This window comes from Marmota flaviventris, chromosome 17 (assembly GCF_047511675.1).
Source record: "Marmota flaviventris isolate mMarFla1 chromosome 17, mMarFla1.hap1, whole genome shotgun sequence".
NCBI lineage: Eukaryota > Metazoa > Chordata > Mammalia > Rodentia > Sciuridae > Marmota > Marmota flaviventris.
Genome location: NC_092514.1, coordinates 25,398,401 through 25,418,863, shown reverse-complemented (window position 1 = coordinate 25,418,863; position 20,463 = coordinate 25,398,401). Strand labels below are relative to the sequence as shown.

The 20,463-nt window shown below is 52.9% G+C and overlaps 3 protein-coding genes across 4 annotated transcripts; all 3 read left to right on the top strand.

The window, feature by feature from the left end:
- Positions 1-536: 536 nt before the first annotated feature.
- On the top strand, positions 537-13,431 carry Nlgn2 (neuroligin 2). Of its 2 annotated transcripts, XM_027946870.2 has the most exons (7): positions 537-990; positions 4,574-4,624; positions 6,701-6,850; positions 7,022-7,207; positions 7,311-7,503; positions 7,865-8,461; positions 10,261-13,431. In XM_027946870.2, exons 1-7 carry the CDS (start codon positions 537-539, stop codon positions 11,132-11,134), a joined length of 2,505 nt encoding a protein of 834 aa, XP_027802671.1. In that variant the 3' UTR covers positions 11,135-13,431. The 2 variants fall into 2 exon arrangements, with proteins under 2 accessions (XP_027802671.1, XP_071459394.1); XM_071603293.1 differs by lacking the exon at positions 4,574-4,624 and having other exon boundaries at positions 631-990.
- A 485-nt stretch (positions 13,432-13,916) lies between these two features.
- Positions 13,917-15,100, top strand: Spem1 (spermatid maturation 1). The gene is made up of 3 exons (XM_027946786.1): positions 13,917-14,051; positions 14,141-14,198; positions 14,379-15,100. Exons 1-3 carry the CDS (start codon positions 13,917-13,919, stop codon positions 15,098-15,100), a joined length of 915 nt encoding a protein of 304 aa, XP_027802587.1.
- Positions 15,101-17,572: 2,472 nt separating this feature from the next.
- Spem2 (SPEM family member 2) lies at positions 17,573-19,346 on the top strand. Its single transcript, XM_027946784.1, has 3 exons — positions 17,573-17,710; positions 17,874-17,931; positions 18,061-19,346. The coding sequence occupies exons 1-3, from the start codon at positions 17,573-17,575 to the stop codon at positions 19,344-19,346; spliced, it is 1,482 nt and encodes a 493-aa protein (XP_027802585.1).
- The last annotated feature ends 1,117 nt before the right edge of the window (positions 19,347-20,463 follow it).

Below are 20,463 nucleotides of genomic sequence, written 5' to 3'. Positions count from 1 at the left end.
ACTTTGTACAGGACCTTTACCACATCTGACCCCACCTCTAGCTTGGGACCCTGCTGAAGAGAGAAGGGCTGCTGGGGGGAGGGAGGAGGGGCCAGGGGCCTGTGGGTGGAAGAAGGGTGGCAACTTGGTCTGAAATCCAAGTCACTAACCACTTGTCTCTTCTGTTTCCCCATTCCTTTCTGTCCTCCCCATCCAATTTCCTTTCCCTTCTTCCACCTCTCCTCCGTATTTTTCTGTCTGTCCGTCTGTCTGTATCTTGCACACCCTGTCCCTCCTGTTCTGCCTCCCGCAGGTCGGGCCTGCCTTCACCTTCTTCCACCTCGTTTCCCTTCCCCACCCCTTGCCCCCTCAATGGAGAGGAACAGACCCCTTCTCTGTCCCGTCTAACCCAGGTCCCTCCCCGCCCCCTTCCTCCCTCCTGTCCCCCGCCCCCTCCTCCCTCCTGGGGCGAGGGGGGCCTCCCTCCCTCTCCCCCCCCTTCTCTCTCTCTCCGAGGGGGGGGGTCCCGGGGAGGGAGGGGGGGTCCCCCGATCAGCATGTGGCTCCTGGCGCTGTGTCTGGTGGGGCTGGCGGGGGCTCAACGGGGGGGAGGGGGTCCCGGCGGCGCCCCAGGCGGCCCGGGCCTGGGCCTTGGCAGCCTCGGGGAGGAGCGCTTCCCAGTGGTGAACACAGCCTACGGGCGAGTGCGCGGTGTGCGGCGCGAGCTCAACAACGAGATCCTGGGCCCGGTCGTGCAGTTCTTGGGCGTGCCCTACGCTACACCGCCCCTGGGCGCCCGCCGATTCCAGCCTCCTGAGGCACCCGCCTCCTGGCCCGGGGTGCGCAACGCCACCACCCTGCCGCCCGCCTGCCCGCAGAACCTGCACGGGGCGCTGCCGGCCATCATGCTGCCAGTGTGGTTCACCGACAACTTGGAGGCGGCCGCCACCTACGTGCAGAACCAGAGCGAGGACTGCCTGTATCTCAACCTCTACGTGCCCACTGAGGACGGTAAGGGCGCGGGCACAAGGCCGGGTATCCCGTGGACACAGCCCACAAACACTCACACACAGACCCTCAGGCACTGGCCCACCTCCTAGCCCCTGAGCTGGGCCTTGGTGGGGGCAGTGAGGGGCAGTATGTCCCTATACCTCTGCACACCCTCTGAGAAGTAAGGGTGCCTGCCAGGTTGCTCCAGCATCATCCCACACACAGCCACCCTGGAAGTTCTTTGTGCCCTCGGAGAGCCATGGTAAGGATAGCAGGCACTAGGCTAGGCTCATCCACCCTTTCCCCAAAGAGGCACATAGTCAGGCACCAATCTCAATGTAGCCACTGGGTGTTCAAGTAATCAATCCATCACCTGCTCAGAGCCCCCTCCAGCCTTGCTTCACCTGCTGCTTCTAGGCCTGGGCTTGGCATACCTACTTTAGCTACACTACACCTCAAGGACAATGTGGGCTCTTCCTACTCACCCTTCCCACCCCAGGCAGCCTGAAGAGGTATCCCTCTATCATGTGGCCCCCATAGTCCCTAACCTGATCTGGTAGTGGCTCTCACACCCTCTTGTGGGAGATTTCTGTCTCATAAAAAATTCTTATGAATCCCTGAAGGAAAGCTTCTTGCCAAGGGCACCTCCACTCAACACAGCCCAAACTTCCTTCCTGGAGCTAACCAGCTACTGTTCAGGTTAATGAATTCCTGTCCACTACAGGACTGCTTATAGTTCCAGCATACACCCCCAGACAATTCTCCCACCAACCTGCTGCACACCAGGATTAATCAGAACAATTTCCCACTTGTCTATGATAGAGGGTAACTGGCAGATTCAAGCTATCCCAACAGACAATCAGCACAAGGAGCCCCCACATTACCCTTCTGACACCCCATCATGATACTCCAAGACATGCCAATACCTCCACAGAGCCCTCTCCATGCTGTTTTAAACAACCAAATACCTAGGCCATTGGGTACTCAGGAACCTGTAACTCACATCATGTCCTCAAATGTCATAATAGACTGAGTCTCAACTACTCAATACACGGAGCATGTTCCCAGCCATCATATACATTCACCATTTGCTTCAACACCCCACAGATCCCAATTCCCAATGTATTCACAGTGTACACATGCCTAACATTTCCTTGAAATTGTGTGTCCCATCACCCACACAGCCTGTGTTCCCCAGTATCCCTAGATATATAGAGATCATGGGCCCTAGCAACATACACATATACCTTATAGCCCTGTGACCCCATACCTGGACAATGTGCTCCAACAGATTACTTGTGCCACAGTCTCCAACACCCTCAACACTTCTTACAGATTGTTTGCCATACATCCTATCTAGAGATCACCTGTAGCATCCCTCAGATGGTAACAACACCTGAGGGATGGTACAGATCAACTCAAACACCTTGCATCTGCATCCAGAATCCTCTCATGCCAATCATAGAACAACTCATGCACCGCAACCCACTCATATCCACTCACAACCCACTCACAACCCATATAGACAATCTACCCTGTATCCCTCATTCCATCTGTGTACCTAACCTCCTAACTACCCCTCTCCATGTAAACCATGCTCCCAACAACCTATACACACAGTGCACAGAAACTTTGACTTTAATGCATCCAAATTCTAAGTATCCTAGCCAAGCAAGGTTGGCTCATCCCAGCCACTCAGGAGGAACTTCAAGTTCAAGGCCAGCCTGGGCAACTTAGTCCCTGTTTCAAAATAAAAAGCAAAAAAGAACTGGGGCTAAGGATATAACCCCTGGGTTCAATCCCCAGTACCCGAAAAAAAAAAATCTAAGCACCCTATTCCCTCATAGACCATTTATTTACTCCCGCATACTCCATATGTCCTCCCCAGTTTCTTAATAAAAGGAACCATGCTTCACAAGAAAACTACACATTCCTCTCCCTCTCGTGGACCACTTATCCCAATGTCTTGTGAGTCCTTTACCCCCAAACCTCCAGACTGTCCATCTCAACACTTCCTGCTTGTGGACTCTCCACTTCCACACTTTTACATAGGTTCTACCCTATGTTCTTCCCCCAGTAAAACACTCAGTACTTTCCACCACTGGACTGTCTACCTCAACACCTCCACACAAATGATTTGGCCCCTGGCCCCACAACACCCATGCCCACACCTTCTATATTTTTAACTATTGCTTATTGCAGACCTGCTTGGAACCTGACATATTCAGGTGATCTCACTGAATATTCACACCAGCTCTGGGAGGAAAAGGTTGACTCAAGCACACACACACACACACTCACTTCATTCTCACATGCATGCATGCCCTGCTGACTTCATCCTCATCCACACCCTCTCTCAAAGAAGAGGCCCTTTTCCCAGTAGGTCCTCATGGGGCCATTATTGCCAGTAAAGGAGAAATCTTCTAGAGCTACCCTGGGCCTTGCAGACTCCACAATCTATCCAGGAAAAAAAAATCACCCGGGGGAACCCCCTGAGGCCTCTAGGTTCTAGCTGTCCCCTAACTGATCCCCTAATCTGAAATAAGCCTGGTGCTAATCTCTGAGCCTAGTATGGGGCCTTTTCCTGATTCTGGGCACACCTTGTGCCACCCAGTACCCTCTGCCCCTGGTACCTTGGGTGCTAAGGTGGCTCAGGGCACTATGTTTCCTGTTCCCTAATTGTGGGCTGAATCCCTCAAGTGGGGAGGAGGGCTTTTTGGCAATTGAGCAGGGGCTGGGGGTGGTCCTGGTCGGAAGCTCTCAACTTTGGTGGGAGGAGAGGAGGCCTGGGTAAGGGATGAGGTTGGTGGGAGTGTGGAGGGATGAGTTGGAGTGGAGGGCAAGACCTGATGACCCCTTTCCCTGCTTTGCCCACACTGAGGAGATGGGGTGAGAAGCCAGGCCAGAGTGTGGATGGAAGAGAAATGCTGGCCGGTGAGGCTGGGTAGGAGGGTGGGCAGCCTTATCTGACCTTCCCATAGCCCTCCAGTGGGGAGCAGAGGGCTTCTGAAGGCTGTGAGCAGCAGGGTGGGCTGCCCTCCAGCCCCATCCTGCCCTCTGCCCTCCAGAGCTGTCCAGAAGGATACAAAGTCCTTTCTGCGCAGCCTCTTCTCTTTACAGCCTGGGTCGGGCAGCAGGCAGTGCTTGGCTGGCCCTGAAGGGGCCTTGTGAGAGGTGGCCTGGGTGGCAAGCTGGCCTTGGTCTCCTGGGGTTTCCTCTCCCCTCCCACCCCACTCTAACATCCGTTTCATTTCCAGCAATTAGCAAACACACCAACAAGCCAAATCCTTTCCAGCCAAGTCAATATGTCTTAAGACAGGCCTCAGCCCACGCAGGCACCCCACCCCCCAAAACCCACCTTTTCTTTGGGGCATGACTTTTTCCGGGGAGGGGAACAAAATTGGGTTGTAGAAACGTTTTTCTCTTTTCTTGGTTTCTTTTTCTTGCAAACAAATTTTGCTTTTTTTGGCTTATTTTTTCTGCCTCCCCTCACCCTCCCCTTTTCTACTTTCTCTCCTCCCCTCCCCATCCACCACCTCCCCCCGACCCCCATCTTTCCCCACAAAATTGTCCTTTTTTCTCTGTTTTGTGTTCCCGGTCTTAGGTCCGCTCACAAAAAAACGTGACGAGGCGACGCTCAATCCGCCAGACACAGGTAGATTTAAAAATCCCGCTGCTGCATGTGGTTGCTTATAAGAGGACTTTCATGGCCCTGCCCCTAACTAAATGTCCCCACAGCCCTCAAGGCCCCTCAGTTGTTCTCCCAACTAAAAAAAAAAAAATGAAAAAGAAAAGAAAAGAAAAATTTTTAATAATTGGAAAAAAGAATTATGAAAACTTCAAACGAAATTTGAACAATGTTGGACCCACTAGAAAACCTGCAAGAAAACCTAACCATGGCAAAAATAAGGTGGAAAAAAAAAATTGGAATGTCAGAGAAACAACAAAGAATTGGATAAAATATTTAGACTTTGAAAGAAATTTGGATTACTTTGAAACTTGTGAAATGTAATATTTGGAAAAAAAATTTAATTTGGAGCAAAATAACATTTGGAAAAAAATTTTAAGTTGGCAAATTGATGACACAATTGAAATATTAAGAACCTGCTACAATTTCTAAAAGCCTGTCAGACTCAGAAAACGCAAACATTCTAAGTGAATCAAAGAATTTGGAAATTTTTGAAAAACAGGGCCCAATATCTTGAAGTTTCACCACAAAATTTTGAAAAAAAAAATGCAAAGAACTTTTTTCTTTTTTTCCAAAATGGAGTTTTTTTTTGTTGTTGTTTTTTCTTTTCTTGTTGAATCTGCCCCAAGAGCTTCTTGCTTTTTGGTTGTTGTTTTTTTCTTTCTTTCTTCTTTCTTGATCCTGTTTTTTGTTGTTGGTTTTGAATTCTTGTTGCCCCAGCCCCTCTTCCTGCTCCTTCCCTTTCTGACTCCCCTCCCCACACACTGGGAAAAGGGTACGGGGAGGGTTGGGGAGAACCAAAGACATTTAGAACAGGACCTTGAAGGGAAGGAGAAACTACTGGAAAGTCAGAAAAAAAAGGGAGAAGCGAATTTGGGGAGGACACAGAGAGGAAGCTGCCTACCTGGGAGCTCTGGCTGAAGAAGTCCAGAGACTATAGAGAAAGCCTAAGAGGAGACTGGAAGCTGGCTGGTACAAGTGACAGGGAATGTCCTAGTGACCTGCAGACTGACCTGTCAGAAAGTTAGTTTTTACCAGGATGAGAAAGATGGTGAGGTGCTGGGGACCAACTGTGGGGACCTAGGCCTGGCTCCAGTTGATGGAGTACCCAGGCAAGTCAGGCATGGCAGGTGCTAAGACACAGGAGGGCCTGTGGGCCAGGGGTGATCCCAGCCCTTGGCACTATGCAGATCAGGGGGGAGCTGCAGAAGAGGGAACTATCTAGCTTGAGGACCTGGCAAGCCCTCTCAGACTCCCACTTTCTTCAGGAATTTCTCACCTCTCAGTCCTGTCCTGAGTGTTTCAAGGGCATACTGTGTGTGGCAACGATTAAGGGATCCTTTGGGGAGATGGCAAGAAAGAAGTTTAGTTCAGGACCTAGGGCTCAGGCCAGTTTATGGGTGTCTAAGACTCAGAGCTGCACCCTGGCTTCATTAGGCAGGCTCTTTCCCACCCTGCCTCCTCCTGCCACAGTAATTAGGCTGGGGGTTGCTATGGTAACTAGGGAGGTGACCTAGAAAGGAATTAGGGCGGGGAGGAGACCAAGCCCCCAGGGACCCTAGGGCCTGACACCCCCTCACCCACAGACCAGGGTGCCATGTGGAGCTTGAGGCCCAAGGCCTGACTCTGAGGAAATGGCAGGACCCTCCCAGCACTTCTAACCCTAGTTCCAGCCCGAGAGCACTCTTTCCAGGTGCAGGAAGGAGATTTGCCGCGTGGGGAGGGGGTTGCTGGAACCAGCATAGGTCCTGAGGAGGGCCACTTCCCACCCCCCGGCCTCTGTTGGGCTTCTTGGAGGTCTGCCCCACATTTGGAAAAGTGATTGGGGACAGCCTGGCCAGGGGTAGTGAGGGACCTTTCTCTAGGGCTAGCTGTAGGGGGAGGGAGGGGAATCCGGTCTTGCCCCCCAGGGATGGGAGTGACAAGTCCCCTGTGCTCCTGGATGGTCCTTAGCAGACCTGGGAGCTGGGTAGTGCTGCTTCTGGTCTGACTGTGTCCTTATCCCCAATCCCCTGGCCCACCTGCTGCCCCCTCCTCACGCAGATATCCGGGATTCTGGGAAGAAACCTGTCATGCTGTTTCTGCACGGAGGCTCCTACATGGAGGGCACCGGGAATATGTTCGATGGCTCAGTCCTGGCCGCCTATGGCAATGTCATCGTAGCCACGCTCAACTACCGTCTTGGGGTGCTCGGTGAGGGTGGGCAGTCAACTTTGGGGGGGGGCGGGGTCTGGGAGGTAGGCCTGGTGGGCAGTGCTCCTCTAAACCCAGCAAAATTGCTTCTGGGCTGGATTGAGCTGCCTGGAAAGGGGGTATGGATGTTGTGACACCTCCAGGGAGCTCCTTTTCTTCTTCTACCCTCAGGTTTTCTCAGCACTGGGGATCAGGCTGCAAAAGGCAACTATGGGCTTCTGGACCAGATCCAGGCCCTGCGTTGGCTTAGTGAAAATATTGCCCACTTTGGGGGTGATCCGGAGCGCATCACCATCTTTGGGTCTGGAGCAGGGGCCTCCTGTGTCAACTTGCTGATCCTCTCCCACCATTCAGAAGGTACCACAGCCTGCCCTGCTTCCCATAGCTCTGACCCTACCTGATCCCCCTTCTGGTTTTTGCTATTATGGCATAGCCTGAGGTCATCTTGCTCTCCTGCCAGGACTGTTCCAGAAGGCCATTGCCCAGAGTGGTACCGCCATCTCCAGCTGGTCTGTCAACTACCAGCCACTCAAGTACACGCGTCTGCTGGCAGCCAAGGTGGGCTGTGACCGGGAGGACAGTGCCGAAGCTGTGGAGTGTCTGCGCAGAAAGCCTTCTCGGGAGTTGGTGGACCAGGATGTGCAGCCTGCCCGGTATGGGGGTGGGAGAGGGCCAGGTCCAGGCCTTCACTTCTCCTTGCTGGTTCCAAGGAGGTTGAGGTGAGAGGTGCCTGTGGGCATTCCACTGGGCAAGGAGAGGTGGGCTTCAGGCCCTTTTACTGGCCTCTTAACGGCCTTTCCTCAATGGAGGTGGCCAAATAGAGTAAGTGAGCACAGGATACCATGAAACGTTTCTGGAAGACTTCCGGAGAGGTCAAGTGCCCTGAAGGACTCTAGGAGGTCTTCAAATAGGGGAGAAGGGTTTTCCAGGGGGTACCTGCATGTGGGCCTATAGGGCCATGGGGCAAGACGAGGCCACTGAGCAGGTGATGAGACCCTGCCCCCTTCTCCCTAGCTACCACATTGCCTTTGGGCCCGTGGTGGACGGCGATGTAGTCCCCGATGACCCTGAGATCCTCATGCAGCAGGGAGAATTCCTCAACTACGACATGCTTATCGGTGTCAATCAGGGAGAGGGCCTCAAGTTTGTGGAGGACTCTGCAGAGAGTGAGGATGGTGTGTCCGCCAGCGCCTTTGATTTCACTGTCTCCAACTTCGTGGACAACTTGTATGGCTACCCGGAAGGCAAGGATGTGCTGCGGGAGACCATCAAGTTCATGTACACAGACTGGGCTGACCGGGACAATGGCGAGATGCGACGAAAAACCCTGCTGGCTCTCTTTACTGACCACCAGTGGGTGGCCCCAGCTGTGGCCACTGCTAAGCTGCACGCTGATTACCAGTCCCCTGTCTACTTTTACACCTTCTACCATCATTGCCAGGCTGAGGGCCGGCCAGAGTGGGCAGATGCAGCCCATGGAGATGAGCTGCCCTATGTCTTTGGTGTGCCCATGGTGGGTGCCACTGACCTCTTCCCCTGCAACTTCTCCAAGAATGACGTCATGCTCAGCGCAGTTGTTATGACCTACTGGACCAACTTCGCCAAGACTGGGTGAGGGCCAAAGGGGCTGGTGGGGCTGGGTGGGGCGCGCTGCAGGCTGAGGCATCCTCACCATCCTTGGCTGGTCCTCTGTCCTTCCCTCCCTCCCTTCTTCACATGGCCATCATTCCTCCAGGAAAGTACTTGCTCTTGCTGTCCTTTGCTTAAGTGAGACCAATTCAGACACTGCTGAACACCTTATCTGTACCAGGCACTGAGGTGAGGGTTAGAGATTCAGCAGAATTAGACAGAGAGGTCCCTGTTCTTTCTGGGGGTGGGCTCAGTTGGTAGCATTAGCTTGGTATCTGTCTTTCTTCCTCCCTTGGCCTCCTCCGGCCCCCACTCTGTGCTCTGCTTCTGTGTGACCACTGTGGTCTGTGTCTAAGTATGTAAGAGTTTGTATCTGTCTGTTTCTATGCCTTGCCACTCTCCTGAAATCCACTGACTTTTCTCCCTTTCCCTCTGTCCCTCTGTCCTCTTTTTGTTTTTCCTCTTCCTTTATGATACTGAGATCAAAATCAGGAGACACTAGGCAAGCACTCTACTATATCCCCAACTTTTATTTTTTTTATTTTTTAAAATTTTTATAGTTGAACATGGACACAGTACCTTTGTTTTACTTACTTATTTTATGTGGTGCCGAGAATCAAACCCAGTGCCTCACATGTGCAAGGCAGCAAGCGCTGTATCCATGAGCCACAACCTCAGCCCCTATCCCCAACTTTTAAATTTTATTTATTTTGGTACTGGAGATGGAACTCTGGGGCACTGAACCACTGAGCCACATCACCAGCCCTTTTTATTTTTTATTTTGAGACAAGATCTCAGTAAGTTACTTAGGGCCTCAATATGTTGCTGAGGGGGGCTTCGAACCTGGGGTCCTCCTGCCTCAGCCTCCCAAGTTGCTGGGATTATAGGCATGCATCACCACACCCAGCTCCCACAACCCTTTTTTTTTTTTAATATTTATTTTTTTTTAGTTTTCGGCGGACACAACATCTTTGTTTATATGTGGTGCTGAGGATCGATCCCAGGCCGCACGCATGCCAGGCGAGCGCGCTACCGCTTGAGCCACATCCCCAGCCCCAAAACTTTACATTTTTTCTTGTTTTTGCTTTTTGCATGCTACTGGGGATTAAACCCAGAGAGAGGTGTTTTACCATTTAACTATACCCCCAGATCTTTTTATTTATTTATTTAGTGGTGCCAGGGATTAGAACCCAGGGCCTTGTGCATACAAGGCAAGCACTCTACCAGCTGAGCTATATATATCCCCTCCCACAACCCTTTTTAAACTTCATTTTGAACCAGGGTCTCACTAAATTGCCCAGGGTGGCCTTGAATTTGCGATCCTGCCTCAGCCTCCCAAGTACCTGGGATTATAGGCATGCACCATAGCACCTGGCTCCTCTTCCTTCTTTGGTCTGTTTACTTTATGCTGTCTCTGTCTGCTGGCAGCTTTCACCCTGGCTGTCTCTCATATATTTTTGTCTCTCCCTTTCTGTCTCTCTTGGTCTCAGCTTCTGCCTCTTATGGCTCTCTCTTGGTCTGTCTCTGTCCCTCTGACCTCATCTCTGGCTGTCTCTGGTGATCTGTCTTTATCCTTTTTGTCTCTTTGGCCCTGTCTCTGGCAATTTCTATGTCTCTTCACATCCGTGTATTGTCTCTACCTCTGTGACTTTTTCTCTGGATTTCTTGTTGTCTCCCTGTCTCTGCATCTCTCTCCTCTTCCTTCCCCTCTGCAGCCCCACCCTCCTTGGAGCCTGAGCCTCACCCTCACTCCTCCTTTCCTTGCCCTCCTATGCCCACAGTGACCCCAACCAGCCAGTGCCACAGGACACCAAGTTCATCCACACCAAACCCAACCGCTTTGAGGAGGTGGTGTGGAGCAAGTTCAACAGCAAAGAGAAGCAGTACCTACACATTGGTTTGAAGCCACGAGTGCGTGACAACTACCGCGCCAACAAGGTGGCCTTCTGGCTGGAGCTTGTGCCCCACCTGCACAATCTGCACACCGAGCTCTTCACCACCACCACTCGCTTGCCTCCCTATGCCACACGCTGGCCTCCCCGCCCGCCTCCTGGAGCCCCTGGCACACGCCGGCCCCCACCACCTGCAACCTTGCCTCCCGAGCCTGAGCCTGAGCCAGGCCCAAGGGCCTATGACCGCTTCCCTGGAGACTCACGAGACTACTCCACAGAGCTAAGCGTCACTGTGGCGGTGGGCGCCTCCCTTCTCTTCCTCAACATCCTGGCCTTTGCCGCTCTCTACTACAAGCGGGACCGGCGGCAGGAACTGCGATGCAGGCGGCTTAGTCCACCTGGAGGCTCAGGCTCTGGTGTGCCTGGTGGGGGTCCCCTGCTCCCCACTGCTGGCCGGGAGCTGCCCCCAGAGGAGGAGCTGGTGTCACTGCAGCTGAAGCAGGGTGGTGGCGTTGGGGCGGACCCTGCTGAGGCCCTGCGCCCTGCCTGTCCACCCGACTACACCCTGGCCCTGCGCCGGGCACCGGACGATGTGCCTCTCTTGGCCCCCAGGGCCCTAACCCTGCTGCCCAGTGGCCTGGGGCCACCACCACCCCCGCCACCCCCTTCCCTCCATCCCTTTGGGCCCTTTCCCCCACCGCCCTCCACCGCTACCAGCCACAACAACACGCTACCCCATCCTCACTCCACCACCCGGGTATAGGGGGCGGCATGGGGAGGCCACCCTCCCCACCCCTCCCCAGCCTGGGCCACTCCAAGGCAGGGAGTAGGACTTGGCAACGGGCTTTTCTCCTGTGGAGTTGTCACACATCATCGAACAGTGTTAAGGTGGACATGGGATTCCCCACTGAGATGCGTGTTTTTCCCATGCAAAGAGGCCCATTCTCTTCTCTGGACCTGGGCCTTTGAACATTGGGGGGTGTTTTTTGCCCTCCACTGGGACACCAGTCTTCAGTGTGTGGAAATGTGGAAGTCTTTTCCCATATGGAGGTGTGCTTTCTTCATGAGGGGGTATTTTCCCATGTGCAGGGTGAGGTTTTTTTTGCCGCCCTAGACACATGTTGGCCCCCTCAAAGAATTTCTGCGGGGATTTGTACCCCAGAATCCTGTTTCCTCATGCCTTCTCCCACCTCCTCCCCCCTCCCACCCCCTGGAGACCCTGGAAGTGATGTGTTCTCATACAGTGACTCTGGCCACCAGACAACACAGGGTGGTGCCTGGGGAGCAGCAAGGAAAACACAGGCCCGCCCCCCCCCCCCCCCCGCCTCCTCTCCCCCCTCCACCCCAGCAAAGCATGTTTCTCCCCCATGGCACAAGTCAGATGAAGCACGTTCTCCCAGGGAGGCCCTCACCTTCCATACAGACAGACACGGATTTCCTGCCAGGGGGAAGGGAGATCCGTGCATCCCGGTGCTGCCTGGAAACTAATTCTCCCATGGTCCAGGATACATTTCTCTGAGTGGAAACATGTTCTTGCATGTGGATGTGTGTTTTCCCAGGCAGAGGGTCCCTCTCTCCCCAGCACTTCCCTGCATCCCCCCCAGCCTCAGGCCCAGCACTCCTCACATGGCAGGTGGGAACAGACTTCAGATTAACCTAAGCTGAGGGGGATGTACAAACCCTGAGGAAAGGCTGGGGACCTCCCTCTCCCAGAGATGCTGAGTTGGTAGACAGGGAATGTGGCGTATGCCACCCACAGAGGCCATGCATGTTTGACCAAAGCCCTCCTGGGGCCTGAGGACAGCCTTTCCTTCAGTCCTCAGATCATTGCTCATCTGTGCCAAACTGGGTAGGTGGGTTGGAGGAGGAGAGAAAGACTCAAAATGTGCCAAGGATTTCACAGTCCCAGGCTAGGGCAGAGAAGACGACGGGAGCAGGTAGGATACAGGGTAGGGGGATGTGGCAGCTAAGGAGCCCCCCTGTTGTCACTCTGATTCCTGTGTCACCCCTCCCTCTCTGTCCCAGATCTCCATTCTCCAGCTCCTTCTCCCAGTTTGAAGCTGTCCCCATCTCAGGGTCAGACCAATCTTTTCCCCTACCCTTCTTTTACCCCTCCCCCTTGCTGCCAGGGCCAAAGGAAAAGAGCAATGTGTGTGTGTTTGGGGGGTGGGTGGGTAACAGGGAAAAAGGTTTCATGGACAGCTTGGGGAATGAGGTCAGTTGCACTGAGGAACAGATGGAGGGGGCCATGGGGGACAGGGCTTGTTCAAACACCAGCAGGAAGAATTTGAAAGGAAATGTGTGAGGCTACTGCCCAGAGGTCCTTGGGTTTGTGCCTCTGAGGAAAAGAACCATGTAGGAAAGGGTTTTAAGGGCTGGATACAATGGCACACACCTGTATTCTGAGCAACTGAGGAGGCTGAGGCAGGAGGATTGCAAGATTGAGACCAGCCTTAAGAACTTAGCAAGGCCCTAAGCAACTTGGTGAGACCCTGTCTCAAAATTAAAAATAAAACAAATGTTGCTTAGTGGTAAGCACCCCTGAGTTCAATCCCTCCTTCAAGAAAAGAAAGGGTTTTATGGAACAACAATAGAGGAGGGTGAATCCTCAGCCTGCTGTATGGCTTTCTGTGGGATGCTACTGCCAAACTTGAGTAACGGTGGGATGCCATCTTCTACTGGCACCCAGGTCCAGGATCCCTGGTTGTGAGTCCCAGAACATTGCCTCTTCACTGTCCCTTCTCCTACCTCCACCCATGGAAACGTAGTTCTTTTCTGGCCCTTTCCCCTGCCTGGTCTAGCTCCTCTTGGAACAGCCATGCCCTCCAAATGCTAGCGACCTGGGCCCTGAGCCCCGTAGGCAGATGCCCCCAGAACCAGGGCATGGGAGGGGGGCTGGGGGACCCCATGATTCAGCCACGGACTCCAATGCCCAGCCCCTCTCTCCAGAACAATCCCTGACAGTCCCATGTCCCCACCCCAACCCTTTGCGGCTCTGTACACATTTTTAAACCTGGCAAAAGATGAAGAGAATATTGTAAATATAAAAGTTTAACTGTTGGTTTTGCCTGCTCTTATGTTGGGGTGGGGGGCTCTGAAACAAGCCTTTGGAGTCCAAACCTCTAGACCTTTTCAGTGAATAGCTCTGTGAAGTTGGGATTGCCTGGAGAGATCAGGACTTAGGCTTATGCCTGAGTCTCGGGTCTATATCTGAGACCAGAGCCTGGTGTGGTTCTAGAATGAGAGATGGGGCCTCAGGACAGATGCCAAACAGGGGAGAGAGCCAGTGAGCTGATTCAGGTGACTGGCTGCAGGAGAGGCATAAAAATGAAAGATTTGGCCTCCGCCAATGTCTGGGCTCAAGCTGAGGCTCAACCCTGGGCCAGAGACTCTGAGACTAGTGCCTTAGCACATTGTGAGAGAGAGTCCCAGCATCATTGTGACCCGCTCACCCTCAGGACACTTTGGGTAAGGCAGGTGGGCCAGTTGACACTGTGGGCACAGGGGCTGGGGGCCTAAGGGCCCTGGTGGCCCTAGGGACCGCCATGGCCATGGCTGAGTGGCCACAGCCTGGCTGGGATTCAGATAACCCCAACAGCTGCCAGGACGTGGGCAACTCCATCCTGTTGCTGCTGGGTTTCATCATCTGCATTAACATTATCATCAATATGGTGACCCTGGTCAGGAGGGGGCCATGTGGGAGGGAACAAACTTGGGGGGCAAACCTGGTAAGGAACTGCCTGGGGTCACCATGTCCTCCTACACCTAGCTCTGGAGCAGACTCCGAATCATCTTACACCGGGTATTCCTTATCATTTGTGAAAAAGGTAAACAAGGTTGGGTGTTGGGGCATAGAAGGTACAGAAGTATGTCTGACAGCCTTAAATTGGCCTCTTGCTGCTCTTCCCTCTGAGACACCACAATGGTGCAGCTTTTCTCCCCAGGCCTTGCCTCCCTTCACTATAGGAGCAAGCCTCCCCACCAGCCTCCCTCTCCCTGATTCACAGAAGCTGTTAACTCCTCCTCACCTGGGAAGCAGACCCATCCCTCGAAGAAGGAGAGCTCCTCTGCAGTCCATCTTCGATGCACCATGGACCCTGTGAAAATGACTGTGACCCCCCCACCCACACGACGACATCGCCGGCGAGCCTCTCCATTGTGCCGAGTCCACAACCCAGCAGCTTGGGCTCCTGACACTGATGATGAGAAGCCCCCACCTCAGTACCCAGCAATCTGCTCTCGCCACTGGGATGGTTCCAAGGACTGGCAAGTCTTCCAAACCACCCAGAAACTCTGGGATCCCTGGACACAGGACATTCTGGAACCACTTCCCCAGACTATCCGCTTCCAGCCCACTGTAGAGAGAAGGCCCCTCAAAACAGAGATGCGGTCAGAGCTGGGACTAGAGGCCTATGTATACCCTGTGAACCCCCCACCTCCCAGCCCAGAGGCTCTGAGCCATAAGAACAGTGGGGCAGGTGCAGAGGCTGAGGTAGAACAGTGCCAGCCTGCCTCGCCGCCCTTCCTGGGCCCAGCGAATGTCCCCGATATCCCTCAGCGCCGCTCCTCAATCCGAGTAGCGTATGATGCCCGGGATGTGAGGCGGAGGCTTCGAGAACTGACCCGAGAGGTGGAGGCCTTGTCCCACTGCTATCCCTTGGCCTCTGGATCTAGCGCTGCAGAGGGGACAGGAAAGGACTGGGTGTATCGTCCCCTGACGGGGAAGTGATGGGGAAAAAAATAAAAAGGAGAGAGGAGGTGGTTTGTGGTGGTGTGTGTGTGGGGGGGGGGGTGGAAGGCAGAGCCTATAAGGTACCCAGAAGCCCTGGTTGTTAAGAGAATGATCTCCCTAGTAAGACGACCTTAGAGAGCCCAGGAGAACCTCATCCATCTTTTGTCCTCTCAAGCCCTGTCCTTGGCCTTTTCCATGGCCCTCCTTGGTTTCAAGGCTTCTAATTACCTCTACCCTATTTTTATTATTTTTCTTATTGTTATTTTAGTACAGGGAATTGAACCCAGGGGCGCTGCTTAACCAGTGAACCACATCCCCAGCCCTTTTTAGTACCCAGCAATCTGCTCTCGCCACTGGAATGGTTCCAAGAATTGGCAAGTCTTCCAAACCACCCAGAGACTCTGGGATCCCTGGACACAGGACATTCTGGAACCACTTTCCCAGACTATCCACTTCCAGCTCACTGTAGAGAGAAGGCCCCTCAAAATAGAGATGCAGTCAGAGCTAGGTCTAGAGGCCTATGTTTACCCTGTGAACCCCTCACCTCCCAGCCCAGAGGCTCTGAGCCATAAGAACAGTGAGACAGGTTCTGTCATATATTGTCTGTCAACAATAACATCTTTATTTTGAGGCAGGTTCTCATTAAGTTGCTTAAGGGCCTCACTAAGTTGTTGAAGCTGGCTTGAAACTTGTGATAATATAATCCTGCCTCAGCCTCCCAAGCTGCTTGGATTATGGCATGCACCACTGCCTGGCCAATCCTATTTTCTTAAGTGTCCAGAGACGCTCTCAAATCTGGCCCCAGACCCCCAGATAGCCCTTCACTAGAGAGACTCCCTATCTCCATGGCCCTAGCTCCTCAGAAGTCCAGTTCTTGCCAGGCCAGGTTTAGGCCTCAGCCCCAGGGGAGACATAGTTCCTTCTTATACCCTGATTTTCTTGTGCGAGGATGACTAAGAGGGAGGGTCTCTAGTCCCTCGTATTTCTCCAGGAAGAACCTGATGCTCCTGTACCCTCCATGAGTCTTGGAACAGAAGATTAAATATTATAGATGCTCTCAAGAGGTACTTCACCATAACATCACAATCCTTTCCACGTTGCATGAGGCTCTGAGAGACTGAGTGACTTAATCATGGTCACATAGGTACCAAGGTTCAATTTCATGGCCTCAGACACTCCATTCCCCTTCTCTTGCAAGTAGATAGATTCCCACTGCCACTGCGTCAGCTTACCCAAATCTCCCACCTGCCTCAATTTACCACATGACCTCATCAGAATATTCTGCTCACTGGGCAGCAAGGAAACCAAGGTATGGCTCTACTCCTAGAATGTTAGAGTCACAGGCACATGCACACACATAGCTTGGGAACACTATGCTAAAGTGTTGCTAGAAGGATTCCTGGATGTGAATAGATCTGTGGATCACCCTATCTCTCTGTACATTTGCATTCATTTACATTCAACCAATATTATTGATCATTTCAGGCTGCTTCCATTCAGTGGGTACATACTAAGCATCTACCATGTGTTTGGAGGCCTTTTTGGAAATGCTCATCAGCCTTTCCTCCATTTCTGCTGCATAGTTGACAGTGGGACCAACGGCCTTGCCATCCTCAGGGTACCATTTTTACAGACTGCAATGTTGAGCCTCGTTTCCATGGAGGTCTCCATTCATCACATCAACAATAACATCTATGTTGTGTTTTGGTCATTTCTTTAAGGTGGGAGTTAACCAGTTTTTCAACTTAGAGGGGGATGGGTCAATAAGAGGATAGTTGGTTTGGAAGGAGAGAAACTATAGTTGGAGTCTCTGGCAGGGGGCAGCAACCTCATCAAGATGGAAATCCATCTGACTCTGAAGTGGAGAAGCCAAAGGGCTCAGGGACCACTAATGTCCAGGGCTGCAAACCCCGGCCAGGAAGGGTTGGGATGTGTGCTACAGGGATTATGACAGGGAAATGGTCAGCATAGGGAGGAACTGTTATAGCAGAGTGAACCCAGAGGGGACACTTGTTGTCACTCATCCAGTCAGTCACCCCAGCTGCTGGCCCCAAAGTAGCATGGAGTGGGGCACATCAACAGGCTGCACATGTTGCCATTATATCTCAAATGACCAGAAACTGAGGGAATTACACATAATTCAACCCCTGTGGAGTCTATCTTATGACTGTAGCTACCTATTTTCAGATCAGGAATGAGGTATGTGGTTAAGCAGGCCTCATGGAGACAGAAGGATAGACTAACCTCAGGGGCATCTGGGGACCAAATATCAAGTAGGAGCCTAGGATAGTGAAGAGCCAGCAGAGTGAATAAGACTACTACCTCTACATTGTGACTCTTCCTAACTTGCCTCATTATGACCTGGCTCCCTTCTCAACTGGTAGATATCTCCAGGTACTGGCATGAATGCAGTGTGGGTCGGGGCCAGGTGTGGGGGGGTGGCCCAAGTGGCCCTAGGACCCCCCCACCATGGAAAACCAGCTCTGGAGTGACACCCTGGGGTGCTGTAATCAACACCAAGAAAGCCCCCAGGATGCTGAAGACATCCTATTCCTGCTGGTGGGACTTATCATTCTTGTCAACATTGGCATCAACGTGGCAACTGTGGTCAGTGACAGTTGTGGACCATCCCCAGGGGTGAAGAGGGCTGAGGGGGAGCCAGCTGCATCTTGCACCTCCACCTGCAGGACGGGTCTTGACTAGGGCTGGGGTGGGTGGTGTTGGAGGTAGGGAGCCTGGCCTTCACTCCCATCCCTCCCACCACCCCTAGATGTGGCATGAGTTCCAGAATGCCTTAGACAAGATTTTCTATTGGATTAAGCAGAAAAGTAAGTATAGCAGCTAGAGAGTAGGACACCTCCCCGCCCCGAGACCACTACCATGGCCCCAGAAATTCAAACCCCACTATTCCTAACCTGAACTCTTATGGCAATTGCACCCACTCTTGCCTCCCCCAGATGAAGTCCAGCCTTTTGAATGTTCCCTCAAACATTTCCCAGCCAAGGCCCAAGACATCCACATCCACTGCGTCCTGGACCCTGTACAGGTGAAGATGACCCAACCCACAGGCTACTCCTCTTCCTCCTCTCGGTATCTCCACAACCACCGGGGCCGCCACCAACCACACCGCCAGTACCAACCACGCCGCCAGTGCCGCCAACGTTACCGCCCCAGCCAACAGCAGAGGCCTTGGAACCACAGAAAATTCTCCCATGGTAGCCCAGTCTTTCATAACCAAACTCACAACCGCAAGATGTCACAGCTGCAGTCCATACCCTTTTATGATATGGAGGACAGGGACTCCTACCTGGATGAGGAGGATCTGTCCTTCCCACATCCCCAGAACCCAGGCTGGGTTCAGCGGATGGGACTGCCCTCCAACATGGGGTTATGGGGCCGCAAAGGTGGGATCCTGGCCAGCTTGCCACCACCCTCTATCTATCTGTCACCAGAACTGCGCCTCTTACCCAAGCGTGTGGAGGCCAAGTCAGAGCTGAGGCTACAGTCCTCTGCACCCCATTGTTCACAATCCCGAATTTGGGGCAACATGGAGCCTGAGCAATGGACCTCATCTCCATTACCTCCCCGCCCGCTGCCCCCTAATCCTTCCTGGGTCCCTGGGGGGCATAGCCCTTATTCTTCAGGAGGCCAGACACTGTATGATGCTTGGGATCAGCGGCGGCGTGGTGTAGAGGGCTGTGAACCCCCAACTACCTTGGTGTCCCGGAACCCCCGGCAGGAGGCCCAGGGCTATCGGGAACACTACTCGCCCCCATCCCACAGAAGGAATCTCCCTGGTCATGCTCACAGCCAGCCCAACCGCAGCCCATACCCATCCATAGGACATTTGGGTTATAACCCCCGGGATTCTCATGAGGTGCGACACAGGGCTGCTGACTGGGCTGAGGCTATGCCTCCTCGGCATCCTCTGACCACTTCCACCTCCCTCACTATGTTGGGTGAGGCTTCATATCAACGGGTCCCAGCTGCTAGCTCGGCCCTGCTCCCTCATTGCTCCCAGCCCCTGCCTGAAGTCCAAGCTGTTGATCCTGCCCCAGTCCCAGCTACCTTTGTCCCACTCAGTAGGAATCCAGGTGGCAATGCCAACTACCAGGTGTACGACAGCCTGGAGCTAAAGCGTCAAGTGCAGGAGAACAGAGTACGGGCCAACTCACTGCCACCACCTTCCACATCAACCTCAAGGCCCTGTCTACACAGGAGCCGACCTGGGAAACTTAACTGACCCGCAGGAGAATGTGGGTGGCTGGGCAGGTCATGGAGAGAGGAATAAAGAGAAACCGAGTCCAGGAAACATTGTGGTGGTCTATGGTTTGGAAGTAGCTCTCTTTCTGCCAGATAGAGACCCTGCCCTTGGATTCCTGAAATGAGAAGTCAGTGTTCCCTTCTTGGTATGAGGCCGTGTTCTTGCCAACAAGACTGTCCTTGGGGTTGAGGCTGGGAACGTTTGCCTAGCATGTGTGAGGCACTGCGTTTGATCCTTAGCACCACATACAATAAAAATAAGCAAATAAAATAAAGGCATGATGTCCATCTATGACTACAAAAAAAAAATATATTGTCCTGGTCTTATACCATACATTAAGGTCTCCCAGCTGCAGACATCAAACCATGAGTCTCTGAGCACTCACCCCGTTTCTCTGTTCTCCATTCCCAAAAGGGGTTCAGAGGCTCAGCCCTGCTCAAGAAACTCAGGTCAGACAGACATGGTGGTGCATACTAGTAATCCCAGCTACCCAAAAGTCTGAGATAGGAGGATCACAAATTTGGGGTTCGCCTAGGCAACTCAGTGAGATTCTGGTTCTAAATTAAAAGTAAAAAGGGCTGGGGATATGGCTCAGTGATGAAGCACTCGCCTAGCATGTGCGAGGCCCTGGGTTCAATCTTCTGTACAGGTAAGAGAGAGAGAGAGAGAGACTAACTCCAGATCTGGGATTCCATGTCTAGGCAGATCAAGGTCAGTGGCCCAATGTAGGGCAAGATGAAGGCCAAGGCTCTTGATTCCAGTTAGGGCTCTGAGGCCAAGGTTTTCCCAGTCTCAGGAGTGGTCAAGGGGTAAAGGATTCTGGATTTTCTACTGAAACTACAGGAATAATGGAAAGATGGAAGAAGGAGGAGTGTTTGTGGGAGCTGAATGAACAAAGTTCAGTGAGGCAATAATTGAGAAAAAGTGGAGGTACACTAGCCTCCAGGCTCAGGTGTACTGGGACCTGGTTACCAGGAAACTCCACCCTGAGCCCTCCTTTTCCTCTGCCTCTCTCATTGTGTTCCAACCATCTACCCCTTTATGACTCAGGCCTTCTCCCCTCCCCCCAAAGGAGTCTGTCTCTTAGTATGTGGGG